Source organism: Engraulis encrasicolus, chromosome 24 (genome assembly GCF_034702125.1).
Source record: "Engraulis encrasicolus isolate BLACKSEA-1 chromosome 24, IST_EnEncr_1.0, whole genome shotgun sequence".
In the NCBI taxonomy this organism is placed as follows: Eukaryota; Metazoa; Chordata; class Actinopteri; order Clupeiformes; family Engraulidae; genus Engraulis; species Engraulis encrasicolus.
Genome location: NC_085880.1, coordinates 34,680,651 through 34,708,140, shown reverse-complemented (window position 1 = coordinate 34,708,140; position 27,490 = coordinate 34,680,651). Strand labels below are relative to the sequence as shown.

At 44.2% G+C, this 27,490-nt stretch overlaps 3 protein-coding genes across 3 annotated transcripts in view; all 3 read left to right on the top strand.

The window, feature by feature from the left end:
- The window catches only part of si:ch211-130h14.4 (uncharacterized), a 60,642-nt gene extending 58,353 nt beyond the window's left edge, over nt 1-2,289 (top strand). The window contains exons 8-12 of the mRNA XM_063191374.1: nt 91-191; nt 450-504; nt 761-912; nt 1,777-1,888; nt 1,984-2,289. Of these exons, the coding sequence (XP_063047444.1) occupies nt 91-191; nt 450-504; nt 761-912; nt 1,777-1,888; nt 1,984-2,025 (462 nt within the window). The 3' untranslated portion in view covers nt 2,026-2,289. The remainder of the gene's footprint in view (nt 1-90; nt 192-449; nt 505-760; nt 913-1,776; nt 1,889-1,983) is intronic.
- Nucleotides 2,290-3,048: 759 nt separating this feature from the next.
- Nucleotides 3,049-11,333, top strand: tbxtb (T-box transcription factor Tb). The gene is made up of 8 exons (XM_063190939.1): nt 3,049-3,606; nt 4,090-4,354; nt 4,810-4,944; nt 5,171-5,232; nt 5,320-5,378; nt 6,189-6,389; nt 8,372-8,501; nt 10,965-11,333. Exons 1-8 carry the CDS (start codon nt 3,401-3,403, stop codon nt 11,254-11,256), a joined length of 1,350 nt encoding a protein of 449 aa, XP_063047009.1. The 5' UTR covers nt 3,049-3,400; the 3' UTR covers nt 11,257-11,333.
- Nucleotides 11,334-15,881: 4,548 nt separating this feature from the next.
- The window catches only part of pde10a (phosphodiesterase 10A), a 206,434-nt gene continuing 194,825 nt past the window's right edge, over nt 15,882-27,490 (top strand). The window contains exon 1 of the mRNA XM_063191522.1: nt 15,882-17,165. Coding sequence (XP_063047592.1) covers nt 17,069-17,165 — 97 coding nt within the window. The 5' untranslated portion in view covers nt 15,882-17,068. The remainder of the gene's footprint in view (nt 17,166-27,490) is intronic.

The following is a 27,490-nucleotide window of genomic DNA, read 5'->3' as shown; positions in this document are numbered from 1 at the left end:
AATTTCAAATTCTTTGTGTGACCAGTGCATGTAAAGAAATTGACAATAAAACCAACTTGACTTGACTTGACTTGACTTTCCTCTGTATAGACACTGCCCAGGCCACCACAGAAAGTGAGCATCAACAGACACCTGCTCAAACTGAGACACATGCACAACCTCTCCCTCACACACATGGCCTACTCTCAGAGGTGTGACTCTCTCTCTCACTCTCTCTCTCTCTCTCTCTCGCTCTGTCTCTCTCTGTCTCTCTCTCTCTCTCTCTCTCTCACACACACACACACACACACACACACACACACACACACACACACACACACACACACACACACACACACACACACACACACACAGGTTAATCCCAGGGGTGTTTGCGTATGCTACTGTATTAAAAATGAACATCACCTCCCCACACCTCACCTCATTCTCTTCATTCTTCATTCTTGCAGGCTTCTGCTGAGGGATGGAGCCCATTGGGAGGATGGATACCAGATCAGACAGCTGGTAACGTTTGGAAATGAAAGATTACTCGTTGGAATTTGGGATTCATTTGAAACTGCAGGAAATAAATAAACAAACAAACAAATAAATAAATAACCAAACAAACAAATAAAAGAAAGGAAGGAAGAAAGAAATAAAGAAAGAAAGAAAGAAAGAAAGAAAGAAAGAAAGAAAGAAAAAAATGAAGAAAGAACAAAAATGTTCAAGCGTTTCAAGGAGCAAAGGTAAACAAAAATGACGCATGATTTTATCTCTTCAGACTGACTACCTGTCTCACAGTGTGGACATTCTTGAACCTGATGGAGCCACCAGATCTATCCTTTCCTCTCGGTCTCAGCAAAGCAGCAGAGTAAAGACTGCATCAGATGAAGTGGGTGACCAGGAGGGGACCCCATCACCACTCTCCCCATGGTAAAGCATTGGAGGCCTAAGCAGGGCCGCTGACAGCTTTGGCCAGGCCCAGGACCCCAAGGTCAATTCAATTCAATTCTTTTATTAAGGGATAGCCCCTTGAGATGTTCCATCTCTTTTTCGAGGGGGTCCCAACATCAAAAACATACATTACACACAGTCACACATCCACATCAGAGCTCTTCATCACTACAGGCTAAGCAGTCCAACGTCTCTACCTCAAATAGATTTATGGGAAAAAATCAGCAAGTAAAACACAAAAAATTACATTTGTATAACACTAAAAAGAAATTATAAATAAAAGACAAATACATTCAAATAAATAAAGTCAAATTACTGCACAAGCCTTCTGGGCCCAGGTCCAGGGGCCCAACAGTCAAGGGGGGCCTGAAGGCCAAGCCTATTTCCTTTTGCATATTGCGTTGGTAAAAGTCACATTTTAAGCAATTGTATTTTCGAATTTTCTCACGGAACATAGGCCTACCCCTGAACCACCAACAACAGTGGATCTCCTGAATCTGTTGGTTATCCAGCCCAGAGACCCATGGAATCATAAATCATAACCCATCCCTGCAGGCCCTCCACCCAATACATACAATGTCATGAGAACCCAATTCTGCTCCACACCTTCCTGGGCCCGAGACCAGTTTGGGCCCGAGACCACCCTTGTCAGCTACCCTGGTCAAAACTGTACCCATATCTACATATATTTATATCTTTATAGTGAACGTTATCATCACTACTATATCTATAGCCTATACCTTTGGTGATATTCAAAAACAAAAAACAAGTAGACCAAGCGTCACAATGTTTTTAACTACATTTCAGCCCATGTTTACCTTATATAGCCTCTCTCTTCCCTAGCTCTGAACCTGAATCATTGCCAGAGGATAACCAGTCTTGCGATGGGAGAGCCTTCTCTCTCCTACCCATCCAACCTCTATCTATGGGTGATATGAACCAAAGCACATACCCGGTGAGCGACCCATTCTGCATCTTAGATAAATTATTCTCTAATCTACAACAGCAGATGAACTATTTATATTTCTTGACTTTTCTTGTGTTCAACAGGTGGACATATGGCAGCTGAAGACATGGCAGAACTATGCCTGAGAGGAGGAGTTTCTTTGTATAAAAACATGTAGGCTAATGAGATGGTTTCTTTCCTATAGGCCTAAGTATGAAGCTGATGTATGAAGATTTTTTTTTCTTTCCTTCTTTTTAAATAATGAAACCCTTATAAACCTTACACAGGACTTTCTATTCTGTAGATGTTGATATGTTGCTTATTGATGGCTTGTTTGTTTGTTGATGGATATAGGCTACACGTGTCTTTTGTAATCTCTTGTAGAAATGGGCTGTATTCCCTAATAGATTAAAAAAAAACAAAAAAACATTTGCATTTTTTCATTTGCATTCAAGTTTGTTGGTTGATATGGCATTTAGCCCACCATAGTATGCAGACTGGTGTTCCCTTTCCCAAAGGTGAGTGCGGCGTCCTTTAAGGCAGTGTTTCCCAACCTTTTTTGTCTCGTGTACCCCTTAAGCCTTTTCATTGTGCCATGAGTACCCCCTAACTCCCTTTTTCTATTGCAGTGTGACTATGCTCCATGCATTTGTTAAAATTACATTTTTCCAAGTACCCCCTGCAGTGTGCTCGCGTACCCCTAGTGGTACACGTACCCCTGGTTGGGAAACACTGCTTTAAGGTCGTTTATTAACCGGAAAACGTTTTGGAGCTTGGGGCTCCGTGCCATTTTATGAATACCCCCAATCGGGTTGTGATCAACGCATTTCCTGCGCTTTGCCACCTTACTGGGCGATTCCCACAGACTTTCCCGGCTAATAAACATCGCCAGTGACTGTGCTGTTGTCCTCTTCAACTGCACAGGCAGGCAGTCAGGTGCCATTTGTTCACAAATTTCCACTCCATGTCCTCATTATCATGAAATAATGAAGTTAGGTAGGTCTACTGGAATTATGATTAGACGCCGGAAGAACCTAGGAATAAAACCCACTCTATCTATAGGCTACAAAGGCTTGGGCCTACTGTTTAATCGTCAGCTTTACGGTAGGCTTATTAAAAGTGACCGAAATTAACTGTTATTTAGTCAATAGGTAGATGTATTTTTGATACGTTTAGCCTCAGTTACAGATGTGTCACATTCATTCAGAATTTGCAACAGGCGGTCGCCGTTTGATGTTTGGACATTTCCCCTGATATGGCCGCCGCCAACCAATGACTTCCCCTGCGGCTCGCATCAAAGGGGAGGATGGACCAATCAGCCTCTCTGAAGTTCCCACTCGCTGATGGTCAGTCCCTGTGGTCTATTTATTACAGTCCCAAAGAAGCAACGGGACAGCTTCACCTGTCTGTTGTCTTATTCACACGGCACATGAGGGGAAAGAGAAAGGGATCTGTTGTTTACGCACACACAGAGAGAGGCCTTGTCAGGACGCGTTGTTCACTCTGGAGTTCTTGGAGAGAATGACCTCAACTATCGGCGAGTGTACAGGGAAGACGGTGCAGTACCGAGTTGATCACCTTCTGACAGCAGTTGAAAATGAACTCCAAGCCGGCAGTGAAAAGGGAGACCCAACGGAGAGGGATTTAAAAGTTCGCCTTGACGAGTCTGTGTTGTGGACCAGATTTAAGGAGCTTACTAATGAAATGATAGTGACCAAAAATGGAAGGTACAGTATTCATACTAGTCTTCTTTTCCTTTCTGCTTTTTAATCAGTTGGATGTTCTCTTTGATAGCCAGATGTTACATCAGAATGTTGCTTCTATTGTTTTCTGTTTGTTAACAATTTCTAGTGCGCAGAATTGGCTATCCATTTGACAGTTTGGTTTAAAACTAAACTTGGTTTCAAATAGCCTAATTTATCTCACATATCTGGTCACCTCTTTTTGTGCAGCAGGTTGCTGAACCATAAGCGCCTTCTCCTTTTTAACTCTGTCATTTTTAATTTATTGTACCAAGTTAGGCCTATTTATTTAGTCTAGACTTGAACACATATAACGCTTACTCAACAATGATTAAATCATTAAATTAAATTAGACCTATGACAGATAACCAGCTTTCGACCAGTAGTGTTCATTAGTGACTATTAGTAATGACACAACTCAAGGTAGCGGCCGGTAATAATTGTCCCGTGCCCCCTTTTACGCACCAGGCGGATGTTCCCCGTGTTGAAAGCGAACGTGTCTGGGTTGGACCCGAACGCAATGTACTCCTTTCTGCTGGATTTCGCGGCCGCTGACAACCACCGCTGGAAGTACGTGAACGGCGAGTGGGTGCCCGGGGGCAAGCCCGAGCCGCAGGCCCCGAGCTGCGTCTACATCCACCCGGACTCGCCAAACTTCGGCGCGCACTGGATGAAAGCCCCTGTCTCCTTCAGCAAAGTCAAACTTACCAACAAGCTCAATGGGGGCGGACAGGTAAACCGAGAGTGTCCCTTGAATAAAGATTTACAACGTACCTGTATGCTATGAAGAGTATAAAGTAATATTACTAGTAATTGCGATGTTATACACAGGGAAGCCGGCAAGGGGGGGACAAACGGGTCAGTTGTCCCAGGTCCAGGGGAGAAATATGGCCCAGAATTGGGCCCTCCTTACATTGTTTGTAGTATTTGGTTTGCCCTTGAAATGAATTAGTCCCCTCCATGTCCAGCCAAAGCTGTCAGCAGCCTTGGATGTACATTGTAAAATAATAAGATCCTCAAAGAGGCTCTCGAGTTTGCCCACTGCAGGGGAACCTTTAAAAGTTCTCCAAAGAACCTACAGGTGGTTCCTGAAGACTTCAGTTTAGGGTTACGATTGTGCACATCCCAGGAAAAGGTGCAGGACAAAGGTTCCTGAAGACTAACATCTGTTCTCTGTGTGTCTTGTAGATCATGCTGAACTCTTTGCACAAATATGAGCCGCGTGTCCACATTGTTCGGGTTGGCGCACCCCAGAGGATGATCACCAGTCATTCATTCCCTGAAACACAGTTCATCGCTGTGACTGCCTACCAAAATGAGGAGGTAAGAGGAGCTATATTTCTCTCACAGTCTGCACATCAGCATCAGTAACTGTCCTGCAGTGCTTGACATTGGCACCTGCCAACTGGACAAATGCTGGTGAAACTCGGCTTTGCCCTGGTAATCATTTCAGTGTCACTAGCAGTCACTTTAGCAGGTGACTTTGTCTTCGATTTATCATATCTCTGTCATTGTGCTGTTATGCTATTGCGTTGCTTTCTCTTTCCAGATCACTGCCCTCAAAATCAAATACAACCCCTTCGCCAAGGCTTTTCTGGATGCCAAAGAAAGGTACGACTCTCCAAATGAATGTAGATAATCCAAAAGTATTGTTTTTTAAAATATGTTGACCCATTACATTTAACTTTTTCTCCACAGAAGTGACCACAAAGATTTAACAGAGGATGCACATGACCAACAGTCCAGTTACTCTCAGTGTAAGTCAAGTCAAGTCAAAGTCAAGTCAAGTGGGTTTTATTGTCAATTTCTTTACATGCACTGGTCATACAAAGAATTTGAAATTACATTTCTTGCTTTCCCATACAGGCATAGACTAATCTAGGTAAGGACATAGACAGTATAGACATAGACAGTACTTATACATGGACTTAAGACAGTATGGACATAGACAGTGCTCATACAGACATTTAAAGTGCAAGACTGGACAACAGAAGACTTGCATAGCATTGAAAAGTTTAGTCAGATCTGAAGTCAGCGTAACTTGTGAATGTATTTTGGCTGGCTCAAGCCTTGAGCTCAGGAATGTTGTGGGCGAGGGTCACGGCGTAATCAATTAAAACGACAGAAACTGTACAGCTGAGCTGGAATCTGCATCACGGCTACCTCAAATAGCCTCACAAGTGGTGGAGCAAAATCTCACAACATCTGTAATGGCCACTGATGTTCATGTTAAAAGCTTACATTACGTGTATATTACACATATTCATGTGCTGCAATATATTATTATGTAGGTCTAGTACATCATGCACGACATTATATCACAACAACAGTAACATTGTATACACACACACACACACACACACACACTATTATGAGTTTATGGTTGATTTTCCATCTCTCTCTCTCTCTCTCTCTCTCTCTCTCTCTCTCTCTCTCTCTCTCTCTCTCTCTCTCTCTCTCTCTCTCACGCACACACACATATACACACACACTGTTCTATTACAAATACAAATTATAGCTATTGTTGATTTCCTCACACAGTGTTATTGTCCTCCGTCATGTTTTAGTGAGTGGCTGGTTCCTCCCTGGCTCTGGGTCCCTGTGCTCCCCTGCCACGCCCCATCCCCAGTTCGGAAGCTCCATGTCCCTCTCCTCTTCCTCCTCCTCCTCTTCCTCCTCCTCCCATGGGTGTGACCGCTACTCTGCCCTCAGGAGCCACCGCTCTGCACCATACCCCAGCCATTACAGCCACCGCGCGGGGTCGCCTAGTGAGTCACACATGCACGCACACACGCACCAGCCCACCGCATGATGGGCTACCTAATACCTACCCCAGCCCCTACAGGCTCCGCACAGGGTTGCGCGCGCACACACACACACACACACACACACACACACACACACACACACACACACACACACACACACACACACACACACACACACACACAAATCACTTGCAGTCAGTGGAACAGGGAAGAGACAAGAGAATGTAACTTTTTTGTCTCCTTTGAGTAGAATTAATTAGAGTAGTAGGAACAAAGAATGATCAGTGTTCTTTAGACTGTGGGCTTTAAGACTTTGAAATGTAGCCTATGTGTGCATAGAATGTTCATTTCATTTTGTAGAACACTCAATTCAGTCGCAGCCATTAACAAAAAGTTCAAACAAGAGTGGTCTCTCCGCCGTGGGAATGTGCTGCATTCCTGCTGCCTTTTGTGTAAGCTGATTCTCAGCATTGTAAACAGCTGTCTCTCCTGTGGGTTCAGGAATACCATGTTAAATTTCACTGCTCAACTTATGGCACAGCAGCACAAGGTTTTTTTTAAATGTTGAGCTGAATTACACATAACATGAATGTCTATTCATTAAAGGGGTATGCCACTATTTTGAGGCTTAAAACAGTTAAAATCGTTGGCCAGGGTTTATATAGGTGGTAAAGTGTCTCATTTTTCATGTAAGCCGTTGTCTTGTTTTAAGACAAGTTAAAAGAGGGAGCATGTCGCTAAGCTAGTGAAAGTCAATGGATCCGTGTAGCATGTAGCAATGCTACATGGATGCATTGACTTTCACTAGCTTAGCGACATACTCCCTCTTTTAACTTGTCTTAAAGCAAGACAATGCTTCACATGAAAAATAAGACACTTTACCAACTTTATAAACCCCAGCCAATGATTTTAACTGTATTAAGCCCCAAAATAGTGGCATACCCCTTTAAGACTTTGAAATGTAGCCTATGTGTGCATAGAATGTTCATTTCATTTTGTAGAACACTCAATTCAGTCGCAGCCATTAACAAAAAGTTCAAACAAGAGTGGTCTCTCCGCCGTGGGAATGTGCTGCATTCCTGCTGCCTTTTGTGTAAGCTGATTCTCAGCATTGTAAACAGCTGTCTCTCCTGTGGGTTCAGGAATACCATGTTAAATTTCACTGCTCAACTTATGGCACAGCAGCACAAGGTTTTTTTTAAAATGTTGAGCTGAATTACACATAACATGAATGTCTATTCATTAACAGTCATACATCAAGCTAATTATTTTATCACTGGTTATTATTACTGACATTTAGTAGCCTACTATTATTAGCGTAATTTTCCTTGAATATTCTATCAGAATGACTTATGGTAGGCTATGTTATACTTACTGTTTATAATTATATACAATATTAAAAGATGTGTTTGAATTGCAAAAAGCAGCAGGGTATTCTAAGAAAATTCCTATGATAGTAATTTGACTTTCTTGTGTAGTTGGGCTGTTCACTGAAAGTTAGGGCTGTAACGATACACTCAACTCACGATTCGGTTTGTATCACGATTCATGACCTACGGTTCGATACACCCCACGATTTCACATTTGCCAACATTATAAACTTTATGAATAAAAACTATGATAGTTTATGGGTAGAATAGGTTACAAGAGGCTACTAATAATTTTAAAAAGTTTCTATATAAGAATGATGATGCTTGGAAGCACTATCACTTCATATCCTGTGGTTGTTTTGTGGGCTGATGTGTATCAAAACGTCAAAAGGGCGTATCACGATACTGCCTCCTTGTATCACGATACAGTATCGTGACTCTGTGTATCACGATTTCTCGGTTCGATACAATATCGTTACAGCCCTACTGAAAGTACAATTAGACCAATTATGTCAGTATTCTGTCTGTATGTGTAGCCCGTCAGTGCAAAACTTTGTTGGTATTTTGTGTGTGTGTGTGTGTGTGTGTGTGTGTGTGTGTGTGTGTGTGTAGCCGGCTACTCTGAGAGTTCCCCAGCGTGTCTGTCAGTGCTGCCAGCAGATAACTGGTCCAGTCTTCCCATGAGCACCCACTCCAGCATGTTGCCTGTCAATCACAGCACAAGCCCCACCTCCGGCTCCAGGTCAGTACCAAAGATGTTCAATACGTAACCAAGATAAATCATTCTATGGCTACATCCAAACCTGTGGGAGGCACTGCCTTCTTACCAGTAGCTACCACTCGGCACCTTGACCAGTAGCTTCTATGTTGAAAGCCAGTCACTAGTAGTAAGCACAATTCGGATGTACTACAGACAGCGCAGTTGCCTGCATTCCTGCAGACTTTTGGGATAATACCCACCCGTGAAGCAGCCATTGTTTACAATACCTACTGCAAATAAAACCGGATATAGAAAGACATCCGGTACTGTTCTCCCCCTGGTTCAAAGCTTACTAGGGTATTCGGATTAACTACATAGGCCCTTTCTTACTTTTTACCTTCTACATAGGAAGGCAGTAGGTGTCACCAGTGAGAAAGAGGGGTCAATTCTCCTATTTCCCAAATGGGTGTGGCATTTTAAAATATATATATTTCTATTCTATTCCTTTTTGTGCCTTTATTTGAGATAGGACAGTAGAGAGAGAGACAGGAAACGCGTGGGGAGAGAGAGATGAGGAAGGATCGAGAAACGACTCCCAGGGTCAGAATCGAACCCAGATCTCTGGTGTGTGTAATGGCACCACACCTTAGCCCACTGAGCAGGTGTCTTTTTTTTTCATTTTTCCCCTTAGACTGTGATTATGGGCAGCCATGGCCTAGTGGTTAGAGAGTTGGTCTTTCAATCTAGGGGTTGCCGGTTCGAATCCCCCACGACCTCTCCCTACACCTCCATCCATGGCTGAAGTACCCTTGAGCAAGGCACCTAACCCCACATTGCTCCAGGGACTGTAACCAATACCCTGAAAAATAATAGTTGTAAGTCGCTTTGAACAAATGAAAGCGTCAGCTAAGTGAAATGTAATAATGTAATGTAATGTAATGATTCAGGTTTTGGTGGGTGTGTAACAGCAGAGGTAGTGGATCCTCCAATAGTGTACGTGCTGCTCCAGCCAGAGAATTCCCATGCTGCCTTGTGTGCTAGTTCTGACATGAACAGTGCTGGACTGGGACCAGAAACAGAGCCCGGCCACTTTTGATGTAGGCCTGTCTGACCACCGGGAAAATGCCCTGTATGCCAGGTGACTAGTTCAGCCCTCGGATCTGAAGGAAACAATGCCAATGCACAATGCCAAAATGCTCACATCATACTGTCCAGTTAACACGCTTCCCCATGAAATGAAATGCATACAGCGGCGGTTCCATAGAGGTAGAAAATAACACTAGAGGTGACCCCGCCCCCCTTTTTACGGCAATCTGTAGCGGCCATTATCTGTAGGTAGATCAGAGAAATGGAAATTAACGGAGAACGAGACACACCTCTGTCAAAAATGCCTTAATCATGTGAAAATGTCCATCAACACACTATACAAGGACAATAGTTGAAGTGTGTTGCTAACTATGTTCATAAAATATATTATTTGATTTTTAAATGTATTTTATCGACTCATATGATTTAAGTAGATATTTAGCCTGACATTTCAAATCTGGTCTTTGATTAATGTGTTACTTTATATTCACACAGTTTTAGTCAATTTCTTGACAGTGGTGGGCGTGTTCTCCATTGACTTGCATTGCCTGAAGGTACCTACACTACCTACGGAAGTTGGGAAGCTCCATCTGCCATTTCCCAGTGCTGTCGCAAATTGCTGTGTCCTCTCTAGTGTTATTTTCTACCTCTATGGGCGGTTCTCAAACTGTGGGCCCTAAAAGGTATTCCTTGAAATCATTTTCTAAGAATCAAAATTTTCTATAATTACTTGTACTGTATGTGTGTGCTGCAGTTGACTATTTATCTGAATTGTGTTGTTCATTTATTGGGTCAAGGTAGACTCGAAACAGGTGTGAACATTTCAAGTGGGTCCCAAGTTGGAGAAAGTTGGGAACCCCTGGCATAGAGGGTTTCCAGACAGTAACTCTCACTAGTGATTGGGCTGGCGATAGCCAGGGTAACAGTCTACAATTGTCTCACAGTGTGTGTAGACCGCTTCATCACACTACCTAACAGTCTACAATTGCCTTCACGTTTCATCTGTAAGAGCCAGTCAAAAATTTCTAAACTGTGAGTAAAGGGTCAATTTAATGTATACAATCAATGGTTCTGATCTGAAGCTTTTGTCAGTCAGGGTCTGGCTTGATCTTAGCCACACACTGAACATTACCACAGTCTGTGAAACTGAAGCCGAAGGATTTGATGACCATTGTTTTTCCCTGCGGCTTTGTGATTAAATCTCTCCTGCTGCGAGCAAAATACTGTAGCAGTGTATTCACTGTCTGACACACACACACACACACACACACACACACACACACACACACACACACACACACACACACACACACACACACACACACGTGCGCACACACAGATCCTCCCAATTTTTCGATGTACTAATTCAAACACACTTATCATGGTCTGTGATGTGCCCTTTATCTTTGGCCTCCTCAGCTACTCCAGCCTGTGGTCAGTGGGTGGGTCCTCCCTGGCCCCAGTGTCCCAGTCTGGAGGCCTGGCGGGCGGCCTGGGTTCCCAGTTCCTCCGCGGCTCCACCAGCCACTACCCAGGCCTGTCCCACCACCACCACCACCACCCCATCACAGCCACAGTGCCCTCTGCTGGCTCACCCTTGTATGACAGTGCCACAGCCGCAGACCTGCCTCACGACGCGGCACAGTACGACTCGTCACCACACCTGAGGCTCCCCAGCGCATGGACACCTGTCACACCCCCCTCTCTGTAGACACACACCTTTCACATACACACACACACACATACACACACACACACACACACACACACACACACACACACACACACACACATACACACACACACACACACACACACCAATCTCAGTTGTTACTATATATTGCCTCATAACATGACACAGTTTGGCTCACCACAACTGTGACTGGACACGTGTCACACCGCCCTCATGTAGCCACACACACACACACACACACACACACACACACACACACACACACACACACACACACACACACACACACACACACACACACACACACACACACACACACACAAAGATTGTCTATGCATCTATGTGGTATGTATTGCTGGAGGATGCTTGTTTGTATTATGGGATTGAACTTTGTTTGGCATATGTATTATGCTTAAGCGTGTGTTTTTAAACACTGTCTGTTTTTGTGCCACAGCACTTAAACCTTGTTTTACTGTAACTGTATATGAATTATGTGTACATGGTGTAAATATGAACACTATTTTCTTAATTATATTGCATTGGAAATGCTGATATCCAATGTGAAAAGTTTTTACTGTTTTATGTCAGTGTTGTATGTAATGTGCCACTGTAGCAAGATATTCCATAAAATGCCTATTTTAACACAGCCACTTTATAACTGCTGTTATACAAATATATTATATGTATAATATTTTTTAAAGTACAAAATGCATACAAAAACAGTAGAGAGTTTGGACATATTGGACTCAAGAAATTCCAGGCAATTCGTTGAACCAGAGGATCCTATTTCCAGATATACTATGTATCATTCAACAACAACAAAACTATATTGTGTTTGTCTTTCCAAGGCAACCATTAGGGCCAAAACATACCAAGGCGGAACGGAACGGTCGCAGGACGGACGCGGTCTTTCTGCTTAGTTTTGGCTGGCGTGCTTTTCTCTGCCTTGCACACTGACAGCGTCGGCGTGCGCGGCCAGTCCTGTTCAAAAGCCTCCCCACAGCTAAAGCTAGCGTGCTACTTTGCCATTCATTTGAATGAGACACCGCCGGTTGCCGGCGTGAAAAATACGCTGGAGTTCTATTTTCCAAATGCAGCGCGGCGCGGAGCCGGCTCCCGCGCCGCTGACGCCCGACTACCGCCGGTTGGTGTGTAAGGACAGATAGGTTTCAATGTATTTTCACCGACGCCGGTAAAAAACGCGGCCGTTCCGCGACGCTTTACCGCCTTGGTGTGTAAGACCCCTTAGTGTGTATGCAGAGGGCAGCCAGGCCACTCAGGGCCCTCTTCTCAATGCTTACAATGTAATGGGCAGAGTTTAAAGTATCAGTAAAGTACAAGTTAAAGGGGTATGCCACTATGTTGGGGCTTAATACAGTTAAAATCGTTGGCCAGGGATTATAAAGGTGGTAAAGTGTCTTATTTTTCATGTGCTACACGGATCCATTGACTTTCACTAGCTTAGCGACATATTCCCTCTTTTAACTTGTCTTAAAGCAAGACAACGGCTTACATGACAAATAAGACACTTTACCACCTTTATAAACTCCAGTCAACGATTTTAACTGTATTAAGCCCCAAAATAGTGGCATACCCCTTTAAGTATAACCCCTTAAGACACGCCATTATAAATTAGCGGTTACCAGGATGGCAATGACCAAGTCATAATGAATTACTAAAGGCACCGTTCACTGTCATAGTAGTGTAGTACTATAGTAGTTAACTTTCGCTGTCTATTACAGCGTGCCTCAGGAGGTACGGCGTGCATTAAGGGGCTACAGTGCTCTTACAGATGTAATTACAACACTAACAGTATGGTACAGTATCACAATGATGAAACCATGTAATGGCATACCACTAGTGTTGTAATTGCAATTGAAAGAGCATGTCTTCTTTACACAACTCTGGTAATGGGTACCCAATGACATGGGGGTAAAAAATGGGGAAAAAATATGCATGAATGGACTAACAGGTGTTCCTCTTACTGACCAGCAGATGGAGCCATATCTCCAAACTAGCTGGCTGCAGAAACCCAATGCAAATCAGGAACGTGACTCCAAACTCTGTGATGGCCTTTATGCAAATAAGGACAATTTTTTCATTTGAATTCTCACTGTCGTCATACTGGAACAACAGAGGTTATTGTTTTGAGGCCACGACCCTGTTTGGTTTGGTTTTGCGCTTCAGCCATCCAAAAGGAACACTCCACATATGTTGTCTCTACATGTGTAGGCTATCACTTACAGTATACCAGTATGCAAATACACATGTACTGTGTATATATGCAGCAGTATTTGGTTTAAAAATATGCGGTTCAACTGGAAGTTCAGGATTCAGTGTAGACTACATAGTTTCCTTCCCAACCTTTTTCCTTTGATCAATATGTAACCTTTTTTTTTTGCTCATGATACAAATAGTCTTTGACAGGCATGTCACACAATCTGCAGCGTATGAGCCAACACAAGCATGTCCTCATGAATAAGGCAGGATCCACGCGTGGCTCTGGGTTATGTCTCATCTCTCGTAGTTAGAGCCTACAAACACATGGGACCAGTTGCCGGGGAACACTCTGTCTCTTCCAGTTGGAACCTACTACCGTTGCATTCAAAGAGCCTGGCTGGCAGAGAGAAAAAATAGTGAGTGGTCGGTTAGAGATGTGAAGTGCTTTGGGGGGGGGTCCCATCCGATTCCACTTGAGATTTTCACAAATGTTTTGGGCCCATCTCTGACCCATTGAACAATTCAACTCAAATGAATATGTTGACAGCAACATACACACAAATATCATTTTTAGAACAAAAGTATATTTAAGACAATTTAGAAAATGATTTCAAATAGGCCTACCTTCAGAGCCACCATTGGTCCCGGCCCCACAGTTGAGAATTACTGACAAAGCTGTGGAAAGCCACTGTGAGAGAATTGTCCAGAGTACACTGAACAGTTTCAGTAAAAGAGACCAAGGTCAGGGTTAATGCAGACCGTTTGTCAGAAGAGTAGGTAATGTGTGGTGGTGCCATCTTCATGCCGTGCCAGGGACTTCTTTGTCCACCCTGGTAGAACATGTGTGCATCACACGATTTCATGCATGTACATTTTTGGGCGTGTGATTATGTTTTCCTCATTACATTACATTTTTTGTTCATAGTGCACTCCGCAGTAGCTGTCATTTTATTAACGCGCAAAGCTTTCTCACCATAAAAAAGGGCCTCTCCCAAGCCAATGTCCTTAAAACTGCGCACAAGCGCAAGTCATTTACGACCCAGAGAGAGCGAGCGAGAGAGAGAGAGGAGGTAATCGAGTGGCGAGACTGCACGCGTCACAGAGCTCCATTCTTTGGCAGCGCGTGCTTGATTAATTTCCCTGACGCTGACTCGGGTTCAGTTGAAGTCACATCAAGCTGCACTGTATCCTGCTTGGCGACTAGACTATACTCTCTAAATCCCCATAACCCATATGGTGGGTTTGGATCAAACAACACACACACACGCACACACACTTCACCAGAAACAACAAAACCTACTGTAGCCGCCAGACTTTTCTTCTGAATAAGGACAGATGGTCGCGTGTTTTCACAAAAGGATGAACGACATTTTCGTATTACATTCACAAGTCCAACCACCCCTCACGTTTTCGCTCTCGCGTGCGCAATTCAGCGACAATAAATCCACCCTTCTCTCTCTCTCTCTCTCTCTCTCTCTCTCTCTCTCTCTCTCTCTCTCTCTCTCTCTCTCTCTCTCTCTAATAATCCCATTAGAGTCCTATTGAAAAAAGCTCCCTCTGTCAAAGCGCTTGCATTGACGCAAGCAGCTCTGACGTCAGTAGCTGCAGTGAAAGGAGGGAAAGTGAAGCGCGAGAGAGCAGCCTGTTTGCTTACAGAAAACAGTGAAGGCGGGCGTCATTGGGACACATAGGCTTTGCGTGCATGTACATTTACCATAAGGTTTTTCACGGCTGTCCTAAAATACGTTATTGAAAACAGGTCACTAAACACGTTTAGTTTTATGAATAATGGAACACTGAGACGAATAATGTTTCTCAGACATAAATGGGACAGTAGCCTATGCGTGCATGTTGCCTTTTAATAACCTTAAATTGGAGCTAGGTCGTAATAAACTAGCATACGTCCTCAAACGTGCACTGTTCTACAAAATGCAACCTAAGATGTATTGATGACCTCAATGGACAATTTTGATTTCCGACTGGGCTTGGCTGCTGTTAGTGAGATGCACTCCATTGAACAACAGGTGTGGATTGTTCACAAAAGTTTGACATTGACAAGCCGTCTTTGCTGTGTCATCTAAACTGTTCAAGCTACATTTCTATATAGGCCTATGCATTTATTCATGAATAGGCAATGTTAGTCCCACTGGTTATTTCCCCTTCAGACGTGGACGTCTTTAGTCTACACTGCCAAAGATTTTTTTTGAAGCCGAGCGCAAAAAAATGTGTTCCAACCCTGCAGGAGCCAAGTGGGCATCGAGAAAGACTAATCTCTGCGAGAATCACGAAAAGCAGACGGATTTATAACCTTGTGCTGCTTGCGTAAAAGGCACGATTGTTATCATTTGAGTCCATCTGAGCTGAAGCCTTGGCATCATTCGCACAGGGAGGCGCTGACGTCAGAGTCTGCTGGATGAAAAAAAAAACCCCACTTCAGTTCGACTCTTTTATTTACGGCTAAAATTCAAACTTGCCGTGCCGTCCGTTCTAACACTCTGACCAGAGCGCGCGGATTCCCAGCCGGCACAACAGGTAAGCCACTGTTGAGCAAATTCGAGGACACATTAGAACTGTTGGTGAACGATGTCGGCTTGTGTCTCCCTAGCAACCGGTCTCCTAAGTTTTATGAAGAGCCTAAATAAGACCAGGGAAGAGTCCTCTTTGGCGAATTGCAGTTTCGCGAAAGACCAGCTACAAACCACGGCGCACATCACAATAAGCTTTATAACTCACCGAGGCGAAACTTTAGGGGAGGGCTCTGGATGTGGCAGAGGGGCTCCCTCGCCACAGATGTTCCCCGCATCTGTCTCACACTGGCTACTGCGCGCGCATGCGACGGCATTTCTCTCGATCTGTGGTGACGCTCGTAATAGAGGTTGAGCGCGCCCTGCTACACTGAAGGGCTGCTATAGGACCACGCGCCGAGCGCCGAGATCAGAGATTGGCTTAGCCCAACACATTCAGTTTTCGGCGAAATGCTCCAAATGGTGTTTCCCGATAACAGGTTGTAGTGCTGTGGCACTGAAGTGACAGAATCATTAAAAACACCAACTCAGCCACGACCTTCACAAATTTGGGAAATCGCTGATCATGCAGATGAAATTGATGACAGTGTCACAGAAGAAGACCAACATTCACGAGACTCGCTGGGTGCGTGCTGTAGGCCTCCTGTACGCGCGGACGATATGGCAGATCAATGACTTCTCAACGCTGATCACAGTGGAATATGATTTTGGACACACGTGACTTCCAGATAAGTACTTCAATTGCAACACTTGTCATTGCCGAGAGACGCACACACTTTTGATACACACTTTTTAAAAAAACCTGTTACATGGTTCAACTTCAGCATCGCCCTCTCCATCGTCCAGTGCGTCTTGCACACTGCCAAGTTTGCATGAGATAGATAGACTGGCGGCGGGAGACTGAAGAAGTCCTGAATGAATGAGATCGTGGCTCGCTGGCTTCACTTCTCACCAAGGCATCCTGCTACTTGCATGTGCTTATCTGGTCAACAAAGGGGCTCCCCGTTTCAGCCACATCTCCCCGGCCGCGTTAGGACAAACCCAAGAAGAAGGAGGCATCCTTGGAGAGCGAACGAGAAAAACAAATGTCGAGGAAAAGAAAAACTCCGGATGACGACGGTGCCGGTGGATCGGACCTATCCAAAGCAGAGGGATCAATGCACACAAAGGACCACAATGAAGGTATGACGCTACTTGACTGTTTAATGTCCTAAGTGCCAGCTCGGCTCAGTTCACGCAAAAGGTCAAGTGACAGGTGAACGCACAGCTAAAGGTGGTGTTCACAGCTGTGACGGAAGGGTCTCCTGCACGTTGTGATGAAAAATGCTGGGATGATGTTGAAAATAATCTTTGGCCTGTTTCGAAAAGCAAAGTAGTTGAGTGACTATTTTAACAGAGTGGTAAAATTGCAACGTTTGGTTCAGTCATGTCTGTTCAGGCATAATTCCAGCATATATGATTACGTCACTGAAACCGTGGACTGGCACTTCACAATAAGCCAATTGTTCCACTTATGATTAACAAGTGGAAATGCCTTACAGTAGCCTATAGTAGACTAGTATATTCAAATGACCATGTATTGGGCATAATCCATACCTAAATGCCTTTAAAAAGAGGCAGTTTGATGTACTATACTGTAAGAAAGTGTTTTTTAGTAGGCCTGTCACTTGCAGTGACACCTAACACAGTTGTCTCAATGTCCCAATTTCTCTATGTCAAGGTGGCAATTCAAAGGCCTGTCAGGTAGTGTGCATTCCTTACGTGTAGCCTCCAGTTCCGCTGATTAGGATTATTTTGTTAAAGAAAAGAAAAGAGGGGAAAAAAAGAAAAAGAATGGAATGCAATGACTTTTACCATCACATGAGAACAATGAGACTTTGTGATATTGTTCATTTTGTGCAATGAGATTGTAGAATCACTCACCCACAAGGCATGTGTCACAGTTATAGCTGAGCTCCCAGTTCTGCAATTAATAATAGAACACTTTTTTACTGTCACAACACACATGTGCTCTAAAACTGTACGTAAATACAATGAGATAGTATAGCATCTTACTCACACACGTGGCGGGTATCACATTGTCATTTGCACTCCCAGCATGGCTATTAAGAATAGAATAGAATAGAATAGTACATATTTTATGGTCATCACACAGCTGAACGATGCGAGTTGTACACAAGTACAATGAGACTGAAGCATCTCACCCACTCACTCACACACATGCTTTTAGTGTCACAACTCCCAGACTGCTATTTAGAAGAAAATAGAAAATAATAAAATAGTATAATTATATCTGTCATTACACTCATGTGCCATGAGAATTAGTCTACATATAACTACATTGACTGAAGCGATTGAAGCATCTACCACTCACTCACACACATTCTGTCAATCTCTCATTCACTCACACACATGGCGTAGTATGTCACGGTGGCTTGCTGTACCCCCCCTCCCCCCTTTCTCCTGTTTACACACACATGGAGTGAGTGGCCTGGCAGCAGGCTGGCTTGGCCGCGGTGGCTGGGCGTGCGCCAGGAGGAGAGTTTCCCTTGGCATGGGCAGAGGGACAACCAGGCACTTCCTTACGGCCCGCCGTGCCTGGCATCTGGGCCCCATTGGAGTGCATACGTTGCACAAATCCTCCCCCACCTGCACTTTGTGAGGACACACACACACACATTTACAGGGACAGATAAACACACAGACACACAGACACACACACATACATACACACACACAGAAACTCGCACACACAGGGTCATATACACACAGAAGCTTGAGTAGAGACACGCGTGTGCGCACACACGCACGCACGCACACACACACACACACACATGCATTCAGGGCCATGCACACAAACAACCACATACCCAAACAGGTATAAACAAATGTGCGTACTGTCAGGCACATATCCATGCAACATGGAGGACCTTAGATGTGATGTTAAAAGAGTTCAATTCACCATGATTCCCTGGAATCTCCCCAGGTGACCTAGCCTCGCTCTCCATCCTACGTACTTCCGCCAAAGGATTGGCTCCACTACTAGTCTGGCTAGGACGCTCGTGGCAATACCGTAAAAGCCTGCACTATGTTGTTGTTGAGTAACTGTCGGCGATTGGGTGAGAGCTGTCCAATCATTTCAAACCAGAACTGAGCTGTCCAATCATTTCATACCAGAACTGAGTGCAAACTTCCCGCTTCCTGCAAACACGTCAAATCAAACAACCCCCAGACCATGATTACGAAATTAAATGGTCTTATGGGATGGTCAGGACCAGGCTACAGGTCACCCTCTTTGATGGTGATTTTTTACGCTGTTACAAATCAAGTAACATAAGGGGACAGACACAAAACGAAAGCTCAAAAAGGGTTTTAATTACGAAAGTCTAGGGGTTATACAACGAATGCAACGGAGCATCAAAGCTCAAAAATCCAAAAGAAAATACAAAAAGGCTTCAATGTCACAGGGAACAGGACAGCAAGAGCGTCGGCCAAAACCGGGTCAGGAAAAATGAAGTCCCCCAGCAGACATGCGGCAGTCCTTTTGAATGGCTGCCGCAGGTGTACCCAATTAGTGAATCAGGTGGAATCAGGTGTGGCCCATCCAGTTGATGGGGATGACCACCAATCACATCTCCCTGCTATTTACCACAGACAAACATTAGAGGGCCAAAAGAAACACAGATGAAACAGAAGAGACAGCTGTATCACCCCCATCCTAAAATGGTGACTATAGTGTCCATAATAGAAAATAGCCAGAAAAAGCAATAAACGTATAAACTAGGCCTACTCAACCCCCAACAGGCTGGAACTTCAGCATTTCTTTAGCCAACATTAACTGAAATGGCAGAGCAAAGGTTAGTGCATAGGAACAATTCCATACATAAAAAAAACAACAAAATCAGTCATCTAATGACGTTTCAAAAGGAATTGAGTGCTTTTAAAGAACATTTAAATCAAGCTGACAACTATGTCAGTCAAAGGATGTGGCGATACCAAGTAAAAGGAAATGGCTCGCAACAGCTACCATGGCAGCCTTTCGAACAGGTAACGGTCAGACATGGCAGCGCACAAAATTGAACACATAAATGAGGACAGGAACCGGTAACCGCGTTTGAGATTTGTCGGGTCCTCAACTTGTGCTACCGACTCAGAATTTCCAGGACGGTCGGGAGGCTTAGGTTTCCTCAACAGCACGTCATTAACGGGCTGCTTAACAGCATCTAACTCCTCGTTGGAGTGGCGGAATTTGGAGATTGCCAGACGCGGGTGGCGCTTTCGTCTGCAAAACTGCTGTGTCGGTGACAGCAGGGGAACAGGGCGGACGCGCATCATGTCTGGCCAACTTGTGAATGAAGGTTTGTGCTGCGGCGTTGGGTGCAGTCTAGAACTAAACGTCGTACGAACTCCAGGCCTTGCCATGACTGTGGTGACTACTTGGGCATCTGGCAACATCTGAGACTTAACAGTCTTTACTTGCACACGGGTGTGATTGATGTCTTGGCACGCACACGCACGGCTAACGGGGGCAAACAGTACGGGAGGCTCTGCCACAACCTCTTGTGGTGACCCTGAACGAAGCACGTTAGCGAGACCGATGTCATTACCCAAGATCAGTGTTACGCCTGGTATGGGCAAAGACGCACAGATGGCAACCACCACCTCACCACTGGCAAAAGCGGAACGCAACGAAATGCGGTGTAGCGGCATCACAGAGACCCCCTTGCCAACACCACGCACGCGAACGCAACTGCCTGTTGCAGTGTGTGATGACAAGGGTACGAGTCCTTGGACGAGAATGGATTGGTTTGCACCAGTGTCACGCAGGATGCGCACTGGTGCAGAACCAGCACCTGGCACAGACACGATCCCAGTTTGCAGGAAGGGATCGTACAACCCTTCATTGTTATTCAGTAAAGGTGAAATTGAGTGAGCCAAAGCGACTTGATTAGCTGCATCACGAGCATGTTTCTTTTTCAGTTTGAAACACTCTGTAATCACGTGACCAGACTTTAGGCAGTATGAGCAACCCGGTTGATCAGGATCAAGCGCTGGCTTGGTGCCATTGCTCTTCTGATCAACAGGTGATGCTGGGGTTGGAGAACGAGATCTACGGAGGCTGTCTTCATGGATTAACTGGTATTCATCAGCTTAGACTGCAGCATCAGATATGGTCTATAGGTTTTTGCTCGCTGACATGTGTCGCAATTTGAGGAGGTAAACAACTAATGAATTCCTCCAAGAGGATCATATTTCGCATCTTTTCTCTGGTGCTGGCGTCAACAACAGAGGACCAGCTGTCAAAAGACATTTCTTTTTCCCGGCCAAACTCTGCAAAAGTTTGCTGATCATTTTTGCTATGTCGGCGGAACTTCTGTCGATACGCTTCGGCTGTCAACTGGTAACCGCGCAGGATGGCATCTTTTACATCGGCGTAGATTACACTATTTGCAACTGGGAGAGACGAGTATATTTCCTGGGCTTTCCCAGTCAAAACACACTGGAGGAGAGAGGCCCACTGATCTTCTGGCCACGCAAAGTTAGTTGCAACCCTCTCAAAGTGCGGAAAATACCGCTCAACGTCAGTCTCAGAGAAGGGGGGCACCAATTTGATATTCTTCGCCACGTCAAAGACAGTTTTGTTTTTAAAATTTTCCGCTTCTATTTTTAGGCGGTCACGCTCCAACTCTAGTCGCTGTTTTGAAAGTTCTGTTTCTAACTCTAAATGTCGCTGCTCGAGGTCTAATTCTCGCCAGGGCTTGAAAACGAAATTATTTTTCAAACGTTCCGTTCCGAACGGTTCAGGCAACGTTTTCGTTCCTGCAATCGTTCCCCCATAAAAATATCGTTCCTGAACCGGTTCGGAACGAAAAATAACGTTCGTTCTTAACGTTCCTGCAGTGTTTAACGGCCATATTAAGTCTATTTTCATGGACTTTATCTTAGAATAGACGTACTCATTATTTCCCCTTGATTTACACAGCTATTCTCAAAAATAATAACACACCCAAAAACACTCAGATGGGCTATCCATCCTGGCAGATTTAACCGGATGCCTATAATTCTTATCAAAAGTAGCCTATGCCAGCCCAGTAGTGGTGGGTGGATGTTGATTAGGGAGGCACAATACAGAATAGCCAGAGAGAGTTTAAAAAAATAGCCGGAGAGAGTTCCTAAAAAAATCTCTGGAATAGCGCAGGTAAACGTCAGCATAATAAGAGGTGTCGATAGGCATGGATTTCAGTTCTTGCCTAGCTCTATTTAATAGGCCATGATGAGGTTTGCAGCAAGTGAACCGTGTAAGTAAAAGGGACAGTTTGCTCCACAAAAAATCCCAAACTGTTTTGAGATGTGCACGATGCAAGGGGTCACTAGTTCTAGAGAAGGGACAGTCTGAAACCTCGGATATGTTCTCAGATATCGGCTACCAACCATTCCAGTGCAAGTCCATCACCACAAAACCGGAGACCTTTTGTAGCCTAACAGACAAGCGTCACAAAATAGTAAGAGTTTCCACGTAGTCCATCCCATCAGCCCAGCCCTCTGCACGACAGAAGAGAATAATAACTTAAACAACAACAAATGCGCTGTCTTTCTCTATCCCTGCTTGTTGTCACACGCGACCTACTGTTATTATTCGTGATGACAGCCAGGAAATATTGCGCAATACTAGGAAACCATCGAAACATTGAGCGGGCCAGCTAACGTCAGCTAGCGTCTGTCCATCTGCCACGAATGACTTTATCCCGCATTGACCACAACAACAGATAAATAAGACGTCCTTGATTACAGCACATAAAACACCAGCTCTCACCTCTCTTCTCTACAACCGACAGTGGGATACACTGCGCACAACAAAAGCACTTCAGTAACTTTACGACAACATAATTTGCCATAACCGCATTGAACATCGAGGCACTCGGCGGTGCCATTACAAGTAGTAAGCTAAACATGACTTACCCACCAGTTGCCTCTCGAGACGAGCACTCTGCGAATTAGGTTCATCAAATCGCCTATCCAATTCCTTTGCAAATCATAGACTGTATGGTCCAAATACTCTGTCCCTGTAGGAATCCCAACACAGATCTCAAGACATGTTCTCTTTTGCTCTATAAAACTCTGTAGGCGGCGGCCTACTGTCCGTGAATGAGACTGAAGAACAGCGCGGGTAAAATGTCATTTCTCTTACAAAAACTTATTTGATATTGGTGGTCAACAACTTTAGGGCGGGTTTATTAGAGCCAACTTCCAATCACTACGAGAAAGCCAGGAGAACAGACAGTTTAGTTCTAGTTTCTTACCAAAATCTCTGAGGAGAAGCACATCCTAAAATTTACCCAGGAAGTTTCTCCATACAATGCACAGTCGCACTCTGATTGGCCAATGCTCCTCAATATTTTATCAATCGGCGGCAAGAGCTCAGGTGAAGCAAAATGCTGTTGCTGTATGCATGTTTCCCCTCATACACGTCAGTAGCCGAACTAAAAGACTGCTCGTCGCCATGGTTACTCCTCAAACAAAATCGTGCACTTGTATGAAATATAGAGAACGAAAAAAAAAAACGTTATTAACCGGTTTGTGGATTTCAGAATAACGTTTTTGTTCCGGAACACTTGAAGACCATTTCGTTTTCGTTTCCGTTTCCGTTCCTTGTAAAATTCCATAAAATTTCGTTCGTTTTCGGTTTTCGTTTTCGTTCCTTGAACCGGTTCGGAGCCCTGATTCTCGCAGACGGATAGTTTCAGAAGGACTATGCGGAGTGGATGGAGAAGTTGTCAACGTGCCTTTGGCTGGCGTACGAGGTGGAAACACCCCAGTTTCGGTGAAGACGTCGAAGAGTTTCCTTTTAATACTATCTTTGGTCTTCTGCTCCTCTGTGTCTAACACGATGTTGCACTGTTTGGCCAATTCCAACAATTCGGGTTTGCTAAATCGATGCAGTTTAGTGCGTGACGGGGATTCAACAAAACCTTTGATGGCGGCCATGATTAACGGACAGCTGATCAATCACGGGATAGCTGTAACACGAGCGTGCGTAGGCTATAAGAAAACCGGCAAATAACCGGCACACAGTAAAGAAAGAAATGCTTCTCACGTGTGTGCTTCACATGTGAATTGACATGGAAACATGTCAAAGTTCCACGGAACTCCCCATACTCCCAATACACAGGTTCCCCCAACAACATTTGGATTCTTTAGTTCGATACTCTGGGGGATCCCCCTAAAGGTTCTTTGGGGAACCTTCAAGAGAACCTCTGTGGTTTCCCAACAGCCTATAGGTTCTTCTTGGAACCTTTAAGAGTTCCCCCCATAGTGGCAAACTGAGAATATTTGATGAGTTTTTCATTTTATCAGGGCATGCAATAGTGTGTGCCATTCCACCAGTGGACTTAACCACCACCAATACTCCACCACTATGAGAGTACTACACAGGGTGTTTAGTAAACTGTACATTATGACTTGGTCATTGCCATTTTGGTAACAGCTAATTTATAACAGGGGGCGTGTCTTGCTGGGTTAAAAGCAGAATACAGCAATCCTACATCATCAGTTGTTGAGACAAGTGGAACAAATCTACAGCTTGAAGAGCAGGCCTATCCACAGTCCTGCAGTCCAAACACTCTCTCTGGGCCATACACAAACACACACGCACGCACGCACGCACGCACACACACGGACGCACACACACACACGGCATGTGTGTGATGCATGGGGCATACAGTAGATCCATAAGATCCATTTTCTTCCTGCCAGAGGCCCTTTCATTCTAGCTAGCGACTCTGTTCCATTGCCGTCTCTCTCTCTCTCTCTCTCTCTCTCTCTCTCTCTCTCTCTCTCTCTCTCTCTCATACACACGTCAGACACGGACACTACAGCCTCACTACTGTTGTCGCTCTCTCTCCCACCCGCCCCCACCCCTCTCTTTCCCTCCTGCTCTCTCTCTCCGGCCAGTACAGTCCCTCTGTCCCATAGCCTGTTTTGTTCTCTCCGATTTCCACGGCTGGAGTAAGCAGAGGAGGCTTTGAGATGAGGAGGGGGCATTGAGACTCATAGCAGGGCCACAAAGGGCTTTTTGTCTGGCCACCGGACTAGGGGACAGGACCTGTTAGCGAGAGTTGGAGTTCCCTCCTGGTTTCGCCATATCGCACTCTCTCGTTCTCCCACACAGTGTTGTTGTTGGACGCCTTTTTTTTGGCCAGAGAAGCGTGAGAAACGAGAGGGTTGAATTTATGTTCTATTTTTTGTTTATTTTAGTACCGACGTAAATGTTGGCCGTGTAAAGCTAAAAAGTGTGTGTGTGTGTGTGTGTGCGTGCGTGCGTGCGTGCGCGCATGTGTGTGCCGTGTGTGTGTGTGTGTGTGTGTGTGTGTGTGTGTGTGTGTGTGTGAATGTGTGTGTGTGTGTGTGTGTGTGCGTGTGTGAAAAGAGATAAATTACAACCACTTAGTTGTCATCAGTGCCTCCATTGTATTCAGTTTCATGTATTGATAATAATCCAACTGCAAACAGGAGCTGGTCAGGTCACATGCACCATAATGCACTTTTGTTTCAAAGTGTCATAACTGAAAAAATGTTCCTGGACATAATACCAAAGCCCTTTCAGCCTGCAGTCAAATTACATGCCTTCCAAGTAAAGTAGTATTTGACTATTTAAAAACAGGTGCCCATCCCTGAGTAGAGTCGGAGTGCTGTCAGCTGTGATACACAGAGCAAACATGATCTGAAGTCATGTGGGTCAGAGGAGACCTGGGGTTGTTTGGGTTGCGAGTCACTCTCTCACTCTCACCTCTTTTGTGGTGGTTCAGCACCCAGCAAAAATCAGCAAAAAACTTGTCTAATAACTGACAAAAATCACGAATAGTAAATATTACAAATTTTAATCGAATTAATCTGTAGGCTTTGAAATTAATTAATCGAATTAATCGCATTTTAATTGCATTTAAATATCTGATTTGAGAACAGTGAAAAGTATTTTTTTCACATGGATTTTGAATAATGACAATAAATAAGCTCAATCTAAAAATATTGTTCATTTTTAATAGTATATAGTATATAAGTATATAAAGAAAAAAACATTCTCCCTATCGTGCTCCAGCTGTCGGCAGCATATTTATGTGCATTTGCCGATGGTGAGAACGAAGATATTTTGGTAAAGGTAGGGAAGAAACAATGTTTGTTTATACCCGGCTACGTATAAGGCAGAGACAGAGGCAGACATGACCTGTGCTGGTTTGCATTAGCCTGAACGGTCTGCACCAACAACTGAAGTCAAACAAACCAGTTTATGCTGTTGTAGACAACATACAGTCACACTGTACGAAACAATCAGGTGCTACAGAAATGCAGAACTGAAGAGAAGAAAGGTGAAATTTGAAGACAAACTTGATCTTGAAGTTCCAACATGTATATGGTTGTATTATATACCATAAAAAAATCATCTGCTGCTATGGATATGCTCAACCGCACATACGTCAAAAACTTTGGGAGAAAATACAAAATATCTCACTAAAATATCACACTTAGTGTTAATATTACACAAATGTAAAGTCATCTTAAAGTGACGGTTCGGAGTATATTCACCCTAATGCCATTTGAACCGTGACACCCATCCAGTAGTACACCCAAAGTGTTTTCTGGCTTGGGCTTACATCAACAGAGTTACCGCATTACTCGTTGTTTATCCCAGATAGCTTGTCCCAAGCGCACATGGATCCCGGGCACTATCTCCAAACTTAGGCTAGGTCCTACCCCATAAAAATCACATGTCACGACACCAAACTTCTACAGTAGTACAAATATGGTCTGTACTCACAAAATGAAGCTTGTAAATAGTGCCGAAGTTTATTATTATCAACACAAGCCAAATAGCTTTTCTGCTGCTAAAACTGTGCCGGCGTTACTTCCGTCTTCTCAGACTAGCCCGTAAAAGTCCTCAACAAAGTTCCAGACGTATTATAAAAAGTTTTCACTGAATTGTGATTTTTCACTGAATTGAGGACTTTTACGGGCTAGTCTCAGATGACGGACAATGTCAATGTCAATAAACAAAATCAATCAAATCAATCAATCAAGCACACGTACCATGAGTACCCCCTCACTCATGCTCTATATTCTTCGTCTATCCCAATGTGACGATGTTCCATACATTTATCATCATTGCATTTTTCCAAGTAGCCTCTGCAATATGCTCGCATACTCCTAGTGGTACACGCACCCCTAATGGTTCACCTGTAGTTGGGAATCACTGGCCTTGGGAAATTACCTGGCTCTGCCTAATCTCAACAGAACCACAGGGATTTAACTGATCCCAAATGACTTTGGAATAAGATTTGCCGTAACTCAGTCAAGTATGGACATTGGCAGCCGGGAACACCTTTTGGACTAACTAGCTAACAGCTCTGACTACCCCATGGGTCTAGTTAGTAGATTGAGCCGTAAAGGTAGAGACATTAGAATGTCCAAATGTTCATCAGATTTTACTAGCACAAGAATAATGAATTAAAGCA